The sequence below is a fragment of the Oryctolagus cuniculus genome, chromosome 3, assembly GCF_051225735.1.
Source record: "Oryctolagus cuniculus isolate XC-2025 breed Fujian yellow rabbit chromosome 3, ASM5122573v1, whole genome shotgun sequence".
NCBI lineage: Eukaryota > Metazoa > Chordata > Mammalia > Lagomorpha > Leporidae > Oryctolagus > Oryctolagus cuniculus.
The window spans coordinates 173,724,302-173,744,064 of record NC_142869.1 but is presented as its reverse complement, the minus strand read 5'-3'; the positions used below and the strand labels follow the sequence as shown (position 1 = coordinate 173,744,064).

The 19,763-nt window shown below is 41.2% G+C and overlaps 1 protein-coding gene across 1 annotated transcript in view; it reads right to left on the bottom strand.

Moving 5' to 3' along the window:
- LOC100343388 (aldo-keto reductase family 1 member D1) overlaps positions 1 to 12,148 on the bottom strand; it is a 65,913-nt gene extending 53,765 nt beyond the window's left edge. Inside the window, exon 1 of the mRNA XM_051849851.3 lies at positions 11,943 to 12,148. Coding sequence (XP_051705811.1) covers positions 11,943 to 12,035 — 93 coding nt within the window. The 5' untranslated portion in view covers positions 12,036 to 12,148. The remainder of the gene's footprint in view (positions 1 to 11,942) is intronic.
- Positions 12,149 to 19,763: the final 7,615 nt, after the last annotated feature.

Sequence of the window (19,763 nt, the reverse complement as noted above, 5' to 3'; positions counted from 1 at the left end):
TACTATACAGCAGTCAAAAACAATGAAATCTGGTCATTTGCAACAAAATGGAGGAATCTGGAAAACATGCTGAGTGAATTAAGCCAGTCCCAAAGGGACAACTATCATATGCTCTCCCTGATCAGCGACAACTAACTGAGCACCAAAGGGGAAACCTGTTGAAGTGAAATGGACACTATGAGAAACAGTGACTTGATCAGCCCTTGTCCTGACTGTTGATATATAATGTAATACTTTATCCCTTTTAGTATTTTTTTTTGTTCTAGTACTATTGGTTTAACTCTGTAATTAACACACAATTATTCTTAGGTGTTGAAATTTTAACTGAAAAGTGATCCTTGTTAAATATAAGAGTGGGAATAAGAGAGGGAGGAGATGTATAATTTAGGACATGCTCAATCGGGCTTGCCCCAAATGGTGGAGTTAGAAACTTGCCAGGGAATTCCAAATACAATCCCATCAAGGTGGCATGTACCAATACCATCTCACTAGTCCAAGTGATCAATTTCAGTTCACAATTGATCACAGTGATACGTGTTAGAGTCAAACGGATCACACAAACGAGACTAGTGTCTGCTAATACTAACTGATAGAATCAAAAAGGAAGAGAACGATCCAACATGGGAAGTGGGATACACAGCAGACTTATAGAATGGCAGATGTCCTAAATAGCACTCTGGCCTCAGAATCAGCCCTTAAGGCATTCAGATATGGCTGAAGAGCCCATGAGAGTATTTTAGGCATGGAAAGCCAAGACACTCTGGGGGAAAAAAAAAACCACCTAAAGGAAAGATCTCTGCGAGTGAGATCCCAGTGGAAAGAACAGGGCCATCAAAGAAGGAGGTACCTTTCTCTGAAGGGAGGAGAGAACTTTCACTTTGACTATGACCTTGTCTAAATAAGATCTAAGTCAGCGAACTCAAGAGGCTTCCATAGCCTTGGAAACTCATGACTAGAGCCAAGGGAGATTACTGACGCCATAAACAAGAGTGTCAAATTGTTAAGTCAACAACAGGAGTCACTGTGTACTTAATCCTCATATGGGTTCTGTCCTTTTTGTGTTGTCCAATGTGAAGTAATGCTATAGCTAGTACTGAAACAGTATTTTACACTTTGTGTTTCTGTGGGGGGAGAAGCCATTGTAATCCATAAACTGTACTTTGGAAATTTATATTTACTAAATAAAAGTTTAAAAAAAAAGAAGTGGAGCAGCTGAGACTTGAACTGGAGGTCATATGGTTTGCTGGTGCTGCAGGCAGTGACTTTACCTGCTATGCCACAGAACCAGCGCCCTCCCATTGCTATTTAATACAGTCCTGGAAGTTTTAGCCAGGGCTATTAGGCAAGAAAATGAAATAAAAGGTATGAAAATTAGAAAGGAGGATATCAAACTATCCCTATTTGCAGATGACATGATTCTATGTATAGGGGATCCAAAAGACTCCACTGAAAGACTATTGTAATGCATGAAAGAGTTTGGTAAAGTGGCAGGATATAAAATCATCACGGAAAAATCAATAGCCTTTGTATATATAGAGAATGCCATGGCTGACAAAGAACTTTTTTTTAAATTTTTTTGACAGGCAGAGTGGACAGTGAGAGAGGGAGACAAAGAGAAAGGTCTTCCTTTTCGTTGGTTCACCCCACCATGGCTGCTGCAGCCGGCGCACCGCGCTGATCCAATGCTGGGAGCCAAGTGCTTCCCCTGGTATCCCGTGAGGGTGTAGGGCCCATGGACTTGGGTCATCCTCCACTGACAAAGAACTTTTAAGATCAGTCCCATTCACAATAGTTCCAAAAAGACTTAAATACCTTGGAATAGATTTAACCAACAATGTAAAAGATCTCTATGATGAAAATGACAAAACAAAAAAAAAATAGAAGACTTTTTTATTTTTCTTTTTTAAAGATTTGTTTATTTGAGAGGCAGTGTTACAGACAGAGAGATGCAGAGTCAGAGAGAGAAGTCTATCTGCTGGTTCACTCCCCAGATGGCCATGATGGCCACAGCTGCACCAATCTGAAGCCAAGAGCCAGGACCTTTTCCAGGTCTCCTTTATGGGTGCAGGGGCCCAAGGACTTGGGTCATCTTCTACTGCTTTCCCAGGCCATTGCAGAGAGTTGGAGTAGAAGCAGAGAAGTCAGGACTCAAACCAGCACCCATATGGGATGCCGGCACTGCAGGCAGCAGCTTTACCCACTATGCCACAGCACTCGATTCAAGAAGACATTTAAAAATGAAAAAAATCTTCCATGTTCATGTTTTGGAAGAATCAACATTATCAAAATGTCCACACTACCAAAAGCAATTTACAGATTCAATGTGATCCCTCCCCAAATACCAATGACATTCTTCACAGATCTAGAAAAATTAGTCTAAAATCCACATATAAACACAAGACACCCTGAATAGCTAAAGCAATCTTATACAACAAAAACAAAGCGAGAGGCATCATCACAATACCTGATTTCAAGACATACTACCTGACAGTTATAATTAAAACAGCCTGATACTGGCACAAAAACAGACTTGTAGACCAATGGAAAGGAATAGAAACTCTAGAAATCAACCCATTCATATACAAGAAACTATGTTTGATGAAGGAGCTAAAATCAATCCTGGGTCAAGGATAGTCTCTTCAACAAATGGTGCTAGGAAAACTGGATCTCCACATGCAGAAGTATGAAACTAGACCCATACTTACACCTTACACAATAATCCACTCAAAATGGATCAAAGACCTAAATCTAAAACCCGATACCCTCTAATTACTAGAGAACATTGAAGAAACTCTGCAAGACAGTGGCACAGGCAAAGACTTCTTAGAAAAGATCCCAGAACTAGGCCGGCGCCGCAGTTCACTAGGCTAATCCTCCGCCTTGCGGCCCTGGCACACCGGGTTCTAGTCCCGGTCGGAGCACCGGATTCTGTCCTGGTTGCCCCTCTTCCAGGCCAGCTCTCTGCTGTGGCCAGGGAGTGCAGAGGAGGATGGCCCAAGTCCTTGGGCCCTGCACCCCATGGGAGACCAGGATAAGTACCTGGCTCCTGCCATCGGATCAGCGCGGTGCGCCGGCCGCAGCGGCCATTGGAGGGTGAACCAACGGCAAAGGAAGACCTTTCTCTCTGTCTCTCTCTTTCTCTCACTGTCCACTCTGCCTGTCAAAAAAAAAAAAAAAATCCCAGAACCACAGGCAGTCAAAGCCAAAATTGACAAATGGGGTTATATCAGGCTGAGAAGTTTCTACACTGCAAAAGAAACATTCAGCAAAGTGAAGAGGCAATGGACAGAATAGCAGAAAATACTTGTGAACTACACAGCTGATAAAGGGTTGACATCCAGAATCTATAAAGAGCTCAAGAAATTCAACAACAGAATAAACAATCCAGTTAAGAAATGGGCAAAGGACTTGAACAGACATTTTTTCAAGAGGGGAAATTCAAATGGCCATCAGACACTTGAAAAAATGCTCAAGATCACAAGCCATAAGGAAAATGCAAATTGAAACCACAATGAGGTCACACCAATTAGAACTGCTCTCACACATAAATCAATTAACAACAAATGCTGGTGAAGATGTGGGGAAAAGGGTACCCTAATCCACTGCTGGTGGGAATGTAAACTGGTGCAACCACTGTGGAAGACAGTATGGATACACCCCAGAAATCTGAATATAGACCTACCATATGATCCAGCAATCCCACTCCTGGGAAGTTACCCAAACCAAAAGAAATCAGTGTAGGAAAGTTATCTGTACCCTCCATGTTTACTAAAGTACAATTCACAATAGCTGAAATATGGAATCAATGCAGATTTCCATCAACTGTTTACTGGATAAAGAACGTACATTATGAATACACTACAGAGTACTACTCAGCTGTTAAGAAAAAAAAAAGGAATGCTGTTTTTTGCAACAAGATGGATGCAACAAGAAACCATTATTCTTAGTGAAATAAGCCAGTCCCCAAAAGACAGACATCATATGTTTTTCCTGATCTCAGGTAACTGATAGAGTACCTGAAATGTAATGTATTGGAGTGAAATAGACATTTTGAGATTCAATGATTTCTTACAGCCCTTATCTTATTGAGGTACAGTATTTGTTTTTTTTTTTCTTCATACTATTTGTTGAAGTCTTTTATTAGTGTAGGGTTAACTATACAATCATTAAGTATACTGAAAATAGATCTTTGTAAAAATTAAGATTGGGAATGTGAGAGTGAGTAGAAAGTAGTTTTGTAGTGTGGCCAGGAGGGAGGTAAGAGGGGAAGTATCACTATGTTCCTAAATCCATATATATGCAATACATGAAACTTGTATAGCTTAAATAAAATTTCAAAAAATTTAGCAAACCAGGGAACAACTGGAGTACTGTTTATGCCTGACAACTGGCTGCAGTAGAACGGAGTACATGATCTCTGGAGATCTACTTATTGTGTCCTCAACAAGTCTACTGAGGGTGTGCTGGTGCTTTGCTTGTAGTAAAGAAAAAATAGGGGCTGGTTTTGGGGCATAGCAGGTACAGCCACTGCCTGTGATGCCAACATCCCCTATGGGTATCATTTTGAGCCTTAGCTGCTCTACTTCTAATCCAGCTACTGATAATGGCCTGGGAAAAACAGCAGAACGATAGTCCAAGTTCTTGGGTCCCCACTACCCATGTAGGAGACCTATATGAAGTTCCAGGCGCCTGGCTGCAGCCTGGCCCAGCACTGGCTGTTGTGGCTATCTGGGGAGTGAACCAGCAGATGGAAGATCTCGCTCCCTCTCTGTTTCTCCCTCTCTCTGCAACTCTGACTTTCAACATCAATAAATGAATCATTAAAAAATTCAAAAAAGAAAAATAAAAACATTTCTTGCTCTCATGCCTACTCTCAAAATGAGAAAGCTGGGGCCAACACTGGTATAGTGGGTGACACCACCTCCAGCAACACCAGCATCCCATATGGGTGCCCGTTTGCGTCCTGAGTGCTCTACTTCTGATCCAGCTCCCTGCTAATGCTCCTGAGAAAAGCAGCAGAGCCCAAGTCCTTGGGCCCCTGTACCCTTTTGGGAGACAGGTGAAGCTCCTGGCTTTGGTCTTGCCCCGCCTCTGCTGTTGTGGCCATTTTGGGAGTAAACCAGCAGATGGAAGAGCTCTTTCTCTCTCTCTTTCCCTCATTCTCTCTGTCCCCGCCTTCTCTCCCTCTCACTATCTAACTCTGCCTTTCAAATAAAATATTTGAATAAAATATTGCAAATAAATATTTTTTAAATGGGAAAGCGGAAGAAAATCTGAGAAATAGACTTAGGTCACCAGAACACTTATTTATGCTCCCTGTCCAGTCCAGGGAGAGTTTGTGGGATGCCTTCAACACATTCCTAGTTTAAGTACAGGTCTGACAAAGATACTCGATGTGAGCACAAGGCTCTACCTTTCCCAGATGAAATAGGGTCCCCTGGGTTGATAGGAAGAGAGGAAATTAGATAGGCACTGGGAATAAAGGAAGAAAGGTTTAAGCAGGGGTGAAGAATATCTGGCCTGAGGGCCATATAAGGTCAGATAAATCATTTGGTATGGCCCTGTCAAGCAACCACAGTCAGGAGTTCAAATTCAATTAATCTATACCAGGCAAATTTTTAAGTTCATAATTCTGTATGACCTGCCATTGGTATTATAAATAAATATCAAAGTGGTTCTTGGCAGTAAAAAGGCTTCCTACCCTGCTCTAAAGGATGACACATTCTGAAGAAAGGACCTGAGCCCACCTCCCATTTGTCCCATGGGACAAATTTGTGTAATTAGGTTATAGATGTTATTAATGTGGTTAGGTCATGCACAGAGTGTTTTGTGCTGCTAAATGTTGGTTACATAAAAAATTTTTTTTTTGACAGGCAGAGTAGACAGTGAGAGAGAGAGACAGAGAGAAAGGTCTTCCTTTTGCCGTTGGTTCACCCTCCAATGGCCGCCGCGGCCGGCGCGCTGCAGCCGGCGCACCGCGCTGATCCGATGGCAGGAGCCAGGAGCCAGGTGCTTTTCCTGGTCTCCCATGGGGTGCAGGGCCCAAGCACCTGGGCCATCCTCCACTGCACTCCCTGGCCACAGCAGAGGGCTGGCCTGGAAGAGGGGCAACCGGGACAGAATCCGGCGCCCCAACCGGGACTAGAACCCGGTGTGCTGGCGCCGCTAGGCGGAGGATTAGCCTAGTGAGCCGCGGCGCCGGCCTACATAAAAAAATTTTGAGTTCAGGCGTGAAGCTGGACATATCTAGAGGAAAAGAAATTGGTATTAAGACAGGGGAAGCTGGGCTTCTCAGTTTCCCACAGTGCCACATAATGTTCTTCCAATCTGCTTTCTCAGTTTCAACCCAACATGCTCTATATAGACAGTCTTCCCCACTCAGCTCCTATCCCTGCATTCCCCTGCACACCTTCCTGTATCTTACCCAGGCATCCTCTAACTTCCTTATTAAAACTGATCAGGTTGGGCCAGCGCTGTGGCTCACTTGGTTAATCCTCTGCCTGAGGCGCCGGCATCCCATATGGGCGCCAGGTTCTAGTCCCGGTTGCTCCTCTTCCAGTCCAGCTCTCTGCTGTGGCCCGGGAAGGCAGTGGAGGATGGCCCAGGTGCTTGGGTACCTGCACCCACGTGGGAGACCAGGAAGAAGCTCCTGGTTTCTGGCTTCGGATTGGCGTAGCTCTGGCTGTGGCGGCCATTTAGGGGGTAAACCAATGGAAGGAAGACCTTTCTCTCTGTCTCTCTCTCGCTGTCTAACTCTATCTGTCAAAAAACAAACAAACAAACAAACAAAAAAAAAAAACAACAAAAACTGAACAGGCTCCCAGGACAAACACTGACAGATTTAACTCTGCACACAGAATGTGACTAAATCCCAGTTAATGGCATTCACCATCTATTGCTTATGGAATTAATGGATTTGAAAAGACTGTCAGTCACATGTGGAGAACATCAAATTTTGGCATCTGAGTGCTACTCTAGGACTAAGACTGATTCTGAAATTATAGCTAATCCAGAGATTTTATTTTGGGGTGATCAAACTGGGCAGAGAGAGTGTAAGTTTCTGTCTCATCTTACTGGGGTGGTGACTCAAGTGTTGATCAGTTGTATGACTCAGAGCAGAAAAATGTGAGTTTGTTCTTTCTGAGATACTCTGTTCTCCCCACTCCTCATCTCCCTCCATAACCCCAGCTCTACAACTTTCTTTACCTCAGATCTTCCAAAAAATTGTTATATGTTCTTAACATCGGAGTTTTTGATCTTGTGGAACACACTGGTTAATCAAATAGATCACACGTCAATTGGTAATATTTCTGATTACAAATGTGGTTGGCATATGTGTGATCTCCATTCTTAGGCCAAATTCTCTATGCAGTGTGCCTCCTCTTCTGAAGTCAATTACAACTTTTTGTGGGAATGGCATGTGATCACTATGAATATTTCCAGTCCAAGGATTTAATATTACTAGGCACACAGTACGCACTTAATATTTTTTGGTAGAGACAGCACCTTGAACCCTACAGAATTTTATGTGTGTATGTGTGTGTGTGTGTGTCAATGGCAATAGAGTATGAAATTCAGAGCATAGAGTCTAGACTCAAACCATGTGGATTTGAATCTCAGATCTGTCCTTTAGCAATATAATCTTGGGGCAACTTAACTCTCTCTGTTTATCAGTTTCCTTATCTATCAACTGGCTATGTAGTTTATGTTAGGATGATTATATTAAGAATGAATGTCATACTAAGAGTCAAAGGGAGCACATAAACAAGTCTAGTATCTGCTAACACTAACCGATAGAATAAATAAAGGGGAGAGTGATCCAACATGGGAAGTGAGATACTCAGCAGACTCATAGAATGACGGATGTCCTAAATAGCACTCTGGCCTCAGAATCAGCCCTAAAGGCACTCGGATCTGGCTGAAAAGCCCATGAGAGTATTTCAGGCATGGAAAGCCAAGACACTCTGGCAAAAAGATCTCTGTGAGTGAGATCCCAGTGGAAAGAACAGGTCTTCAAAGAGGGAGGTGCCTTTCTCTGAAGGGAGGAGAGAACCTCCACTTTGACTATGACCGTGTCTAAACAAGATAAGAGTTGGAGAACTCAAGGGGCTTCCATAGCCTTGGAAACTCATGACTGGTGCATAGGGAGATTACTGATGCCATAAACAGGAGTGTCAATTTGTAAAGTCAACAACAGGAGTCACTGTGCACTTACTCCTCATGTAGGATCTCTGTCCTTAATGTGCTGTACACTGAGGCTTAATGCTATAACGAGTACTCAAACAGTATATTTCACTTTGTGTTTCTATGGGGGTGCAAACGATTGAAATCTTTACTTAATGTACACTAAACTGATCTTCTGTAAAAAAAAAAAAAGAAATTATTAATTCCCAACTTGACTCTCACTGGGATTAAACATGACAATAGGTCTGATCTGATTTCATCATCATTTAAAAAAAATCATCTATTATTTTTCACTTTATGTTTCTGTGTGGGAACAAACTGTTGAAATCCTTACTTAAGGTATACTAAGCTGATCTTCTGTATATTAAGATAATCGAAAATGAATCTTGATGTGAATGGAAGGGGAGAGGGAGTGGGAAAGGGGAGGGTTGTGGGTGGGAGGGACGGTATGGGGGGGAAAGCCATTGTAACCCATGAGTCGTACTTTGGAAATTTATATTCATTAAATAAAAGATAAAAAAAAAATATTACATTACACAATGAAAAAAATAATAATAAAAAAAAATAAAAGAAGAGAAAGAAAAAAAAAAGAATGAATGTCATATAAAACATTTAAGGGGCTGGCGTTGTGACCCAGCAAGTTCAGCCACTACCTGAGATGCCAGCATCACACATGGGCACTAGTTCATGTCCCAGCTGCTCCACTTCCAATCCAACTCCCTGCTAATGGCCTGGGAAAGCAGTGGAAGATGGCTCAAGTGCTTGGGTACCTGGAAATCATGTGGGCGACACAGATGAAGCTCCTGGCTCCTGGCTTTGCCTGGCCCAGCTCTGGCCATTGCGACCATTTGGAAAGTGAACCAGCAGATGGATGATCTCCCTTTCTGTTTCTCCTCTTTCTGTAACTCTGACTTTTGTATAGATAAATAATCCTTAAAAAAAGACCACATACTCTTAAAAGAGTTTCTGGCTCATGTTAAGGACTCATAAATTTTAACTATTATATCATATCCATTTACATTTCGATACTCTGATATACACACACACTTACCCTCTTACAAACTCATTCATTAGTTTGACAAGAATTAGTTGAATAGCCATTACATACTAGACCTATCCTGGGAATATAAAGCTGAACAAAACATGGTCCCTTTCTTGGTGAATTTTGCAGGCTGGTGAGGAAGAGTATAGGGAATTAATGATTCCAATGCAATGTGATAAGTGCTACACAGAATCTAGCCCAAAGTCCTATGTGACCATGTAGGACAGTCAAGGTGTGGCAGCTAGGAGATGGTTGCTCAGAGAATGTATTCCTTGAACTGAATCTTGAAGGTTTAGTAGAAATTACAAAATGAGCACATGAGGAAAAGGAGTGTTGTAGGTAGAAGGCAGAAAGTTCAAAGAAATGGAAGTTATTCAAGGGATTTAAGTAATGTTTTTATAAATAGGAAAAGGTGGGAGAGTGGTGGTTGATGTATCTGGACTGACAAGTCTTAGCTAAACCATAAAAGCTCTGTGTACAGCCAAGGAGAGTGGCCATCACTCCATAAATAATAGGGGGATATTGAAATGCATTAAGTGTGGCCATGACACAATTATCTTCAGGTCTGAGAATGATTCTGATAAGTCCCAGCCTGGATAAGATAACTAATTGGAAAGAAACAAAACTGGAAGAATAACCCAAGATAAGAATGTACACGTGACAATGTGTATACACAGTAGGGTGTGAATTGGAAGTATTTGAGAAAAAAAGTCAACAAAGTTTTAGCAATCATTTGAAAGCTGTGTGAAAAGGAAGGAGAGATATGAGGAAGCAGGCAGGGTGAAGGCATAATCAGATTTTTGGTTTCTGTCATTGCTAGTGGCAGTGTTATTTGCTAGGAGGTTTGAGAAGGGAGGATGGTCAGTGTAGTTTTGTTGTGTTGAGTTAGAATTGCCTGAAGAAAGCAGAGTGAAAAACTGCCTGTACATACGATGTACCTGAGGAACTTTATTTTTTAAACTAATTAATTTTATTTTGAAAGATGGGGGCGGTAGAGAGTGAGCGAGCGTGAGCACTAGGTTGCTAGGTTGATCTCCCATCTGGTTCACTCTAGAAATGCCTGAAATAACTGGTGGTGCTAGACCGGACCAAAGCCAGGAGTCAAAACTCAGTCTAGGTCTTCCATGTAGGTGGTAGGGCCCAACTCCTTGAGCCATTACTTACTAACTCCCAGGGTACACATGACCAAGAAGCTACAATTGAGAACCAGGAGTTGAATCTCATCACTCCAATAGGGGATAAGGGCATGCCAAGCAGCCTCTTAACTGTTGAACCAAATGCCTGCTCCCTATATTCCCCTCCCCTGCAAGGAACTTGTTAAAATGCAGATTCTTAGACTATACCCTATAGAACCATATTTACTAGTTTGGAGGGGAGGACCAAGAAACTGTATATTAAATAAGTCCCAGGTGGTTCTATTGTGGCTGCATGAGGGAGATATAACAAACATAACAGGAAATACACATTGAGGAGTACGTGTCCGTAGTAAAAACCAAGATTATGAATAGATCATACAAAGACAATGAGCAAAGAAAGAAGAGGAAGCAGTCAAGGGCACAGACTAGTAATTGTTGGGAAAGTGATTTTCTTTGCTGTGCCCCAAAGGAAGTGGGTAATTATGGTGGAATGTGGGATTGTGATACAATGTATCATCATGTCTCTGGTTTAGTTTTGCTCCTAACTTCCATTTCTCAAGTGGTCACCACAGTTACCTTTTAGAAACATAGATCCAGTGATGCTGTTTCTCCTCTCCTCAATTTTTAAAAAAATGTTCGTTTTTTTAGAGAGAGAGAGAGCTCCCATCTACTGTTTAACTGTCCACAACAGTCAAGACTAGGCTAAGACTGGAATCAAGAGCCAGGAACTCAATCTAGATCTTTCTTGTGGGAGGTAGGAACTCAATTATGCGAGCCAGCATGGTTACCTCCCAGGAACTGCTTTAGCAGGAAGGTGGAGACAGCAACCAGAAATGAGTATTAAACTAAGTTATTTTGATATGGGACACGAGCATCTTAACTAGTGTCTTAACTACTAGGTCAAATACCTGCCACACAGATGATTTCTCCATTCTATAAAACAAAGTTCTAACACCTAAGCATGATATTCAAGGTCAGTGATAATCCAGGCTTGACTTGCATTTTCAGATCCAGCTGTCATCACCTCCACTATTAATTCCACATGCCAACCACCATGTGCTCGGCCTTCCCTGGACATATCATACATCTTTGTTGTGTCTATACTCACCTTTCCTCCCAAGATGTCGCGCCTCAGCTCTGTTTCTCTGCCTGGTTAAATCATACTCAGCTTTACAAAATTCATTCATACATGATTGCTGAAATTTCAGTAGCATTTCACATATGCCACTGTTTATTCTGAGAATCAGTCTTTCCTGTAGAGCTGCACTGAGGAAAGACATTATTCTTATGAGCATCAACAGCTGTAAAATCCAAGTGCCATGTGCCTCAAGTCATTCTAGTCATCAGTATTCAGCTGAATTTCAGTGAAGGGAAAGATTCCATTCGCCCATATATCCAAACTAGTTGTAACCTTGAACTGATTAGTTTAAACTTTGGCTCAATGTTCAGGCACAGTACTCCTTGGAGGCTGCTTCCACTATTACAAAAAGTTAATCAAAAAGATTCAAGCAGAAACAGATTACATTTTGCTCTAGACAACTGCTAAACATATACACACAATGGGAAGAGAGCAAGCTTACCGTTTTAGGCTCTGAATAGGTACCGAGTCCGATGATGGGAATGCTGTTTCCATCACCCAGAGGAATGCGGTGACTTGTAGCACTGAGGTCCATCTTGAAGACAGAGCCTGAGCTTTCAACTTGCTAGGAGTGGCTCTGATCACCAGAGGGAGAGTCTTTCTGAAAAGGTGTCTCAGGCATATTTAGTTAAAAGAGGAGGCTCAGAGGGAGGAGCAGAGGGAGGAAAGAGAGATCGACAGATCTATATCTCAATCTTGTTTTTCCAGATTGTCCAGGAAATCCTGAGGATGATTGTCTTTTGAATGTCATCAGAGCATTTAAATAACATAATCCCTTGAGAAATGTATACTTATTTCTCTAAAAAAGATATTTTTTTTTAAAAAGAGGAAACAAATTTATCTAACGTCTAGCAGTCAAGGTGCTTCGTGGGAAATGAAGGCGTTATGTTAAATTCACTTTAACTAAAAAGGAAGTTTATTGGTTCATAATTCTTGGAAATTCTAGCAATAAGGCTAAATTCAGGGAGACTAGAACAGTTTTCCAGTATTTCCCTGGAGATCCGAAGGCAGCGTGACCAGGAGAAAATTTCTAATTTTTATCTCCAGTAAAGTTTGGGAACCACTACACTAGAGAAACAAATACGGCCAGGACCAGTTTACCACATTGCAGGCTGTCTCTCTGCCTCCCCTATCTGTCAGCAGACTCTCCCATTATCACTGAAAAGTATTTATGCCTGTCCTTGGAGTGACATGGTGGCAGCATCAACCCAAGGAGAAGGAAATTTCACTTATTCTCTAACTTACACAATAATGCAGAAATTCAGTCATGTTGTCCTCAATTGCCTTTCTTGGATCATGGATCTATCACCAAATCAATCACAGTGGTGAAAGGAAATAAAAGACTGGTGGCCTTAAGATAATTAGAAGCAATTTTTAAATTTGGAATGAGGGTCAGCTGGGAAACAGGTAAACGTTAGGGAAACAATGAACAAATATTCATTACAGTGTTCCTCAAAAAGACGGTGCTGTGTGTAAAATGAGAGCTTTGATCCTGATGGCTTCAAAGCTGGTTAAAGATTGTGATCCTGCTGCTTTCTACATAATTAGCCAGCAGACACAGTAATTAAACTAGGCTCGGGCAGTGTAGAGCTCAGGTAGAAGAGAATTCAACATCATTTGTAAATGGATTTAAAAGTGCATATTGTGTAAGCTGTGCATGCTTAAATGTTGGTTAACTTATGCTACTCTGTTTTTTATTATGATTGACTTTTTCCTGTTTATGAATGTTAGCACATGTATGTATTTGTATAACCTATACCATAATGGGGATACCAGAAAGCTCCATGACCCAGAGAACTTCAATCTACCTGATTATAGTCACACTCTCCCTTTACTACCCTGGAAATAACTACCTGTTCATCACTATAGCTGTATCGTTTGACATGAATATATCAATAGAATTATAAGCATGTAATCTTTCGAGAGTGGCTTTTCACTCAGCATGCCTTTGTGACTCATCTATGCAACTGTGTATAAAAATTTTCCTCTTTTATTTCAGAGTAGTGTTCCATAATATATATTTATATCAGAGATTGTTTCTATATTGCCCCATAGAAGGTATTTGGTTTGTTTCAAGTTTGGAGTGACTGTGAATAGAACTTCTGTAAACATTTGTGTAGGATATTTTATATGAACATTAAGTTCCATTGCTCTAGGGTAAATATGTAAGAGTGGGATTATTTGTTCATTTGGTAAGTTTGTGTTTACTTGCTAAGAAACTGCCAAAACTTTATCAGAAGGATTGGCTCATTTTATTTTTTTTACCTTTTATTTAGTAAATATAAATTTCCAAAACAGTTTATGGATTACAATGGCTTTCCCCCCCATAACTTCCCTCCTACTCGCACCCCTCCCATCTCTCGCTCCCTCTCCCATTCCATTCACATCAAGATTCATTTTCAATTATCTTTATATACAGAAGATAGATTTAGTATATATTAAGTAAAGATTTCATCAGTTTGCACCCACACAGAAACACAAAGTGTAAAAACACTGTTTCAGTACTAGTTATAGCATTACTTCACATTGGACAACACATTAAGGACAGATCTCACATGAGGAGTAAGTACACAGTGACTCCTGTTGTTGACTTAACAATTTGGCACTCTTGTTTATGGCGTCAGTAATCTCCCTAGGCTCTAGTCATGAGTTGCCAAGGCTATGGAAGCCTCTTGAGTTCACTGATTTTGATCTTATTCCGACAGGGTCATAGCGAAAGTGAAGTTCTCTCCTCCCTTCAGAGAAAGGTACCTCCTTCTTTGATGGCCCTGTTCTTTCCACTGGGATCTCACTCGCAGAGATCTTTCCTTTAGGTGGTTTTTTTTTTTCCCCAGAGTGTCTTGGCTTTCCATGCCTAAAATACTCTCATGGGCTCTTCAGCCATATCTGAATGCCTTAAGGGCTGATTCTGAGGCCAGAGTGCTATTTAGGACATCTGCCATTCTATAAGTCTGCTGTGTATCCCACTTCCCATGTTGGATCGTTCTCTTCCTTTTTGATTCTATCAGTTAGTATTAGCAGACACTAGTCTCGTTTGTGTGATGCCTTTGACTCTAACACGTATCAGTGTGATTAACTGTGAACTGAAATTGATCACTTGGACTAGTGAAATGGCATTAGCACATGCCGCCTTGATGGGATTGTATTGGAATTCCCTGGCAAGTTTCTAACTCCACCATTTGGGGCAAGCCCGATTGAGCATGTCCTAAATTATACATCTCCTCCCTCTCTTATTCCCACTCTTATATTTAACAGGGATCACTTTTCAGTTAAAATTTCAACACCTAAGAATAATTGTGTGTTGATTACAGAGTTAAACCAATAGTACTAGAACAAAAGAAATACTAAAAGGGATAAAGTATTACATTATATATCAACAGACAGGACAAGGGCTGATCAAGTCACTGTTTCTCATAGTGTCCATTTCACTTCAACAGGTTTCCCCTTTGGTGCTCAGTTAGTTGTCGCTGATCAGGGAGAGCATATGATAGTTGTCCCTTTGGGACTGGCTTAATTCACTCAGCATGTTTTTCAGATTCCTCCATTTTGTTGCAAATGACCAGATTTCATTGTTTTTGACTGCTGTATAGTATTCTATAGAGTACATGTCCCATAATTCCTTTATCCAGTCTACTATTGATGGGCATTTGGGTTGGTTCCAGGTCTTAGCTATTGTGAATTGAGCTGCAATAAACATTAATGTGCAGACAGCCTGTTTGTTTGCCAATTTAGTTTCCCCCAATCCTAGCCAACATCTGTTGTTGGTAGATTTCTGTATGTGAGCCATTCTAACTGGGGTGAGGTGAAACCTCATTGTGGTTTTGATTTGCATTTCACTGATTGCTAGTGATCTTGAACATTTTTTTATTTGCCTGTTGGCCATTTGGATTTCCTCTTTTGAAAAATGTCTATTGAGGTCCTTGGCCCATCTCTTAAGTGGGTTGCTTGTTTTGATCTTGTGGAGTTTCTTGATTTCTTTGTAGATCCTGGTTATCAACCCTTTATCTGTTGCATAGTTTGCAAATATTTTTTCCCATTCTGTTGGTTGCCTCTTCACTTTCTGACTGTTTCTTTTGCAGTACAGAAACTTCTCAATTTGATGCAATTCCAATAGTTAATTTTGGCTTTGACTGCCTGTGCTTCCGGGGTCTTTCCCAAGAAGTCTTTGCCAGTACCTATATCTTGCAGTGTTTCTCCAATGTTCTCTAATAATTTGATGGTGTCGGGTCATAGATTTAAGTCTTTAATCCATGTTGAGTGGATTTTTGTGTGAGGTGAAAGGTAGGGGTCTTGCTTCGTGCTTCTGCACGTGGAAATCCAATTTTCCCAGCACAATTTATTGAGTAGACTGTCCTTACTCCAGGGATTGGTTTTGGATCCTTGATCAAATATAAGTTGGCTGTAGATGTTTGGATTGATTTCTGGTGTTTCAATTCTGTTCCACTGGTCTAGCCATCTGTTTCTGTACCAGTACCATGCTGTTTTGATAACAACTGCCCTGTAGTATGTCCTGAAATCTGGTATTGTGATGCCTCCAGCTTTGCTTTTGTTGTACAAGATTGCTTTAGCTATTTGAGGTATCCTGTGTCGCCATATGAATTTCATCATCATTTTTTCCAGATCTGAGAAGAATGTCTTTGGTATTTTGATTGTTATCTTTTCTCTTCTTTTTTTTAGTTAGTTGGGCCAACGGGATGTCAATTTTGTTTATTTTTTCAAAAAACCAGCTCCTTGTTTGGCTGATATTTTGTAATGTTTTTTTGGATTCAACCTGTTGATTTCTTCTCTGATTTTAATTATTTCTCTTATCCTACTAGATTTGGGTCTGGTTTGCTGCAGATTTTCTAGATCCTTGAGATGCATTGAAAGCTCATCTATTTGGTGCCTTTCCAATTTCTTGATGTAGGCACCTATTGTTATAAACTTTCCTCTTCAGTGCTTTTGCTGTATCCCATAAGTTGTGGTATGTTGTGCTGTTATCCTCATTTACTTCCAGAAAGTTTTTGATTTCTTTTTTGATTTCTTCTACGACCCATTGTTCATTCAGGAGCATGTTGTTCAATGTCCATGTGGTCTTTGTCTCACCTCCCCTTCTAGCGCTGGCACGCAGACTCTGCGGCTCGGCTCCCGTGGCTCAGCTTCCACGCCGTTGGTGACCTTGCTCTCCCTGTAGGTCCTCCGTGTCACATCCATTAGATCTGGAAGAGTTTCCTCTGCAATTTTTTCCTGATCCTTTTCCTGAGGCTACCGTAACTCCACTTTTATTAAATTATCTATTCCCGGACTATTGGTGCACGCCCTCACTATTAGAATGTAAATTCTTTAAGTGTAGGATGAAAAGTTCTGTAGAAATCTGTTAGATCCATTTGGGCTATAGTGTCGTTTAAATATACTGTCTCCTTGTTGATCTTCTGTCCGATTAATCTATTTCTGAGGGTGGAGTATTGAAGTTCCCCAGTACTATTGTATTGGACTCTAAGTCTCCCTTTAAATCCCTTAACAAATCTTTTAAATAAACCAGTGCCCTGTAAATAGGTGCATATATATTGATAATCGTTATATCTTCCTGCTGAATTGATCCCTTAATCATTATATAGTGCTCCTCCTTGTCTCTCTTAACAGTTTTTGTGTTAAAGTTTATTTTGTCTGATATTAAGATGGCTATGCGCGCTCTTTTTTCATTTCTGTTGGCATTATATATCTTCTTCCAGCCTTTCACTTTCAGCCTGTATGCATCTTTGTTGGAAAGATGTGTTTCTTGTAAGCAGCAAAGAGATGGGTTTTGTTCCTTAACCCAATCAGCCAATTGGTGTCTTTTAACTGGACAGTTCAGGCCATTAACGTTCAATGTGACTATTGATAAGTAGTGACTTTGCCCTGCCATTTCCCAAAGATATTTTCTAATATATGCTTTGAACTTCCTGTGATCTTCTGCTGTGAGGTTTCCTTCCTTTACCTTCTTTCATATTGATGACCGTGTTTCTGTGTTTCTGTGTGTAACATATTTTTAAGCATCTTTTGGAGGGCTGGACGAGCAGTGACAAATTCAATTTCTGTTTGCTATGAAAGGTCTTTATTTCACCTTCATTCACAAATGAGAACTTTGCAGGATATAATATTCTGGGCTGGCAGTTTTTCTCTCTTAGTACCTGGGCTATGTCTTACCATTCCCTCCTAGCCTGTAGGGTTTCTGATGAGAAGTCTGCTGTGAGTCTGATTGGAGATCCTCTGAGAGTAATCTGACATTTCTCTCTTGCACATTTTAGGATCTTTTCTTTATGTTTCACTGCAGTGAGTTTGATTACAACGTGTCGTGGTGAGGATCTCTTTTGGTCATGTTTACTGGGGTTTTATGAGCTTCCTGTACTAGGATGTCTCTGTCCTTCTCCAAACCTGGAAAGTTCTCTGCAAGTATCTCACTAAAAAGGCCTTCTAATCCTTTCTCTTTCTCCATGCCTTCAGGAACTCCTAGAACCCAAATGTTGGTTTTTTTAATAGTATCCTGTAGATTCCCAACAATATTTTTTAGATTTCTAATTTCCTCTTCTTTTCTTTGGGTTGACTGTAAACTTTCCTGTGCTCTGTCTTCTAAGTCTGATATTCTCTCTTATGTTTCACTGACTCTGTTTTTAAGGCTCTCTAATGTGTTTGTCATTTGATCTACTGAGTTCTTCATTTCATTCTGATTTCTCTTCACTATCACACTTTCCTGTCCTACTAGTTTCTGCATTTCATTTTGATTCCTCCTTAAGATTTCATTTTCTCGAAGGAGATTTTCTATCCTGTCCAGTAAGGATTTCCGTAGCTCAAGCATTTGTTTTTGAAAACTTGTAATTATTCTTATCATAAATTTTTTGAAATCCATATCTTGCATTGCTTCCATCTCTTCATCTTCATAATCTTGGCTTGGGGTGTCTTATTCATTTGGGAGTGCTATAATGTCTTCCTTGTTCTTGTTTCCTCAATTTCTGCGTTTGTTGCTTGGCATTGTGGAGATATTCTTTGGATTCTTCTTCCCTCGTTGTGGTGTTTTTTTCTTGTTATACTATGACTGTATTAAGTGGACTGTCTGCTTTTGATGGAGCCTTACAGGCTTGAGATGGGTGTAGCCAGAGAGCTCTGTTTGGTTCCTCAGGGTTAAGGGTGTGCCAAAGGTGACACTTCCAAGTTAGGCGTGGTAAATCTCTCTCTCTATTTTTTGATTCAGAAGGGAAATAATTCCGCACGGCTGAGCGGAATTGAAGGTAGTTAACAGGCAAATGATATACCCACAGGAGCCAGAGATCGGAAGCTCTTTCCCAAGGACCACACAGGGAATCTGTTCTGCCCTCAGCGTGGGCTCAAATTCTCCTGCAGTCTCCCACTGGGTTGCCAAGGTTTCCAAATTGTAGCGTCTCTGGAGAGTATTCACATGAATTCCGTGAGTTCTCTCACCCACCGTCTCTTTTTTCACAGTCTCAGTTCAGTAGCACCACACATTCACTAGGTCCAAATCTCCTGTTATTTCACCCCCACCAGAGTTTGGTTTTTCTGCTTGGCTGAGGGCAGGTGCAGTCCTGAGGTCGCGCTGCTAATGACGTATGTCCAAAATGGCACCTGCTCTGTCTTGCTCGCATTTGAGAGGTGAGCGGAGAGAGAGAAACTTGTGTCCATACCGGTACTTTTTTTTTTCCTCTCTCTTCTAGTTAGCCTGGTGAACTTTTCCCCATGGGGTTTCAAGCCTCGTTCCCTCTAGTCTCCTCTTTCCACTTTCCCACCGGTGTCTTGGGCTATTGAGGCTCACCTCGTGTTCCAGTGCTGGTGCATTGATTCTGTCGCTGGTGTCCTGAGCCGTGGTCTCCCACACCCTCCACGCAGGTCCACCATGAATCACTAGTTCCGGAAGAATTTCCTCTGTTGTTTCTTCCCCTACTCTTCCTTGAATCTGCAGTATCTCCACTTTTATTAAACTGTCTCTTCCTGGACTATCAGTGTGCTCCCTTCTTATTCCACCATCTTGCCGCACGGGTGATTGTCTTATTTTGAATCACCATTAAAATGTATATAAGTTGTAGTTGCTTCACAACATTGACAGGACTTACTATTATCATTAGTTTTTTTTTTTTGACAGGCAGAGTGGACAGTGAGAGAGAGAGACAACGGCAGAAGCCAGGTACTTATCCTGGTCTCCCATGGGGTGCAGGGCCCAAGGACTTGGGCCATCCTCCCCTGCACTCCCGGGCCACAGCAGAGAGCTGGCCTGGAAGAGGGGCAACCGGGACAG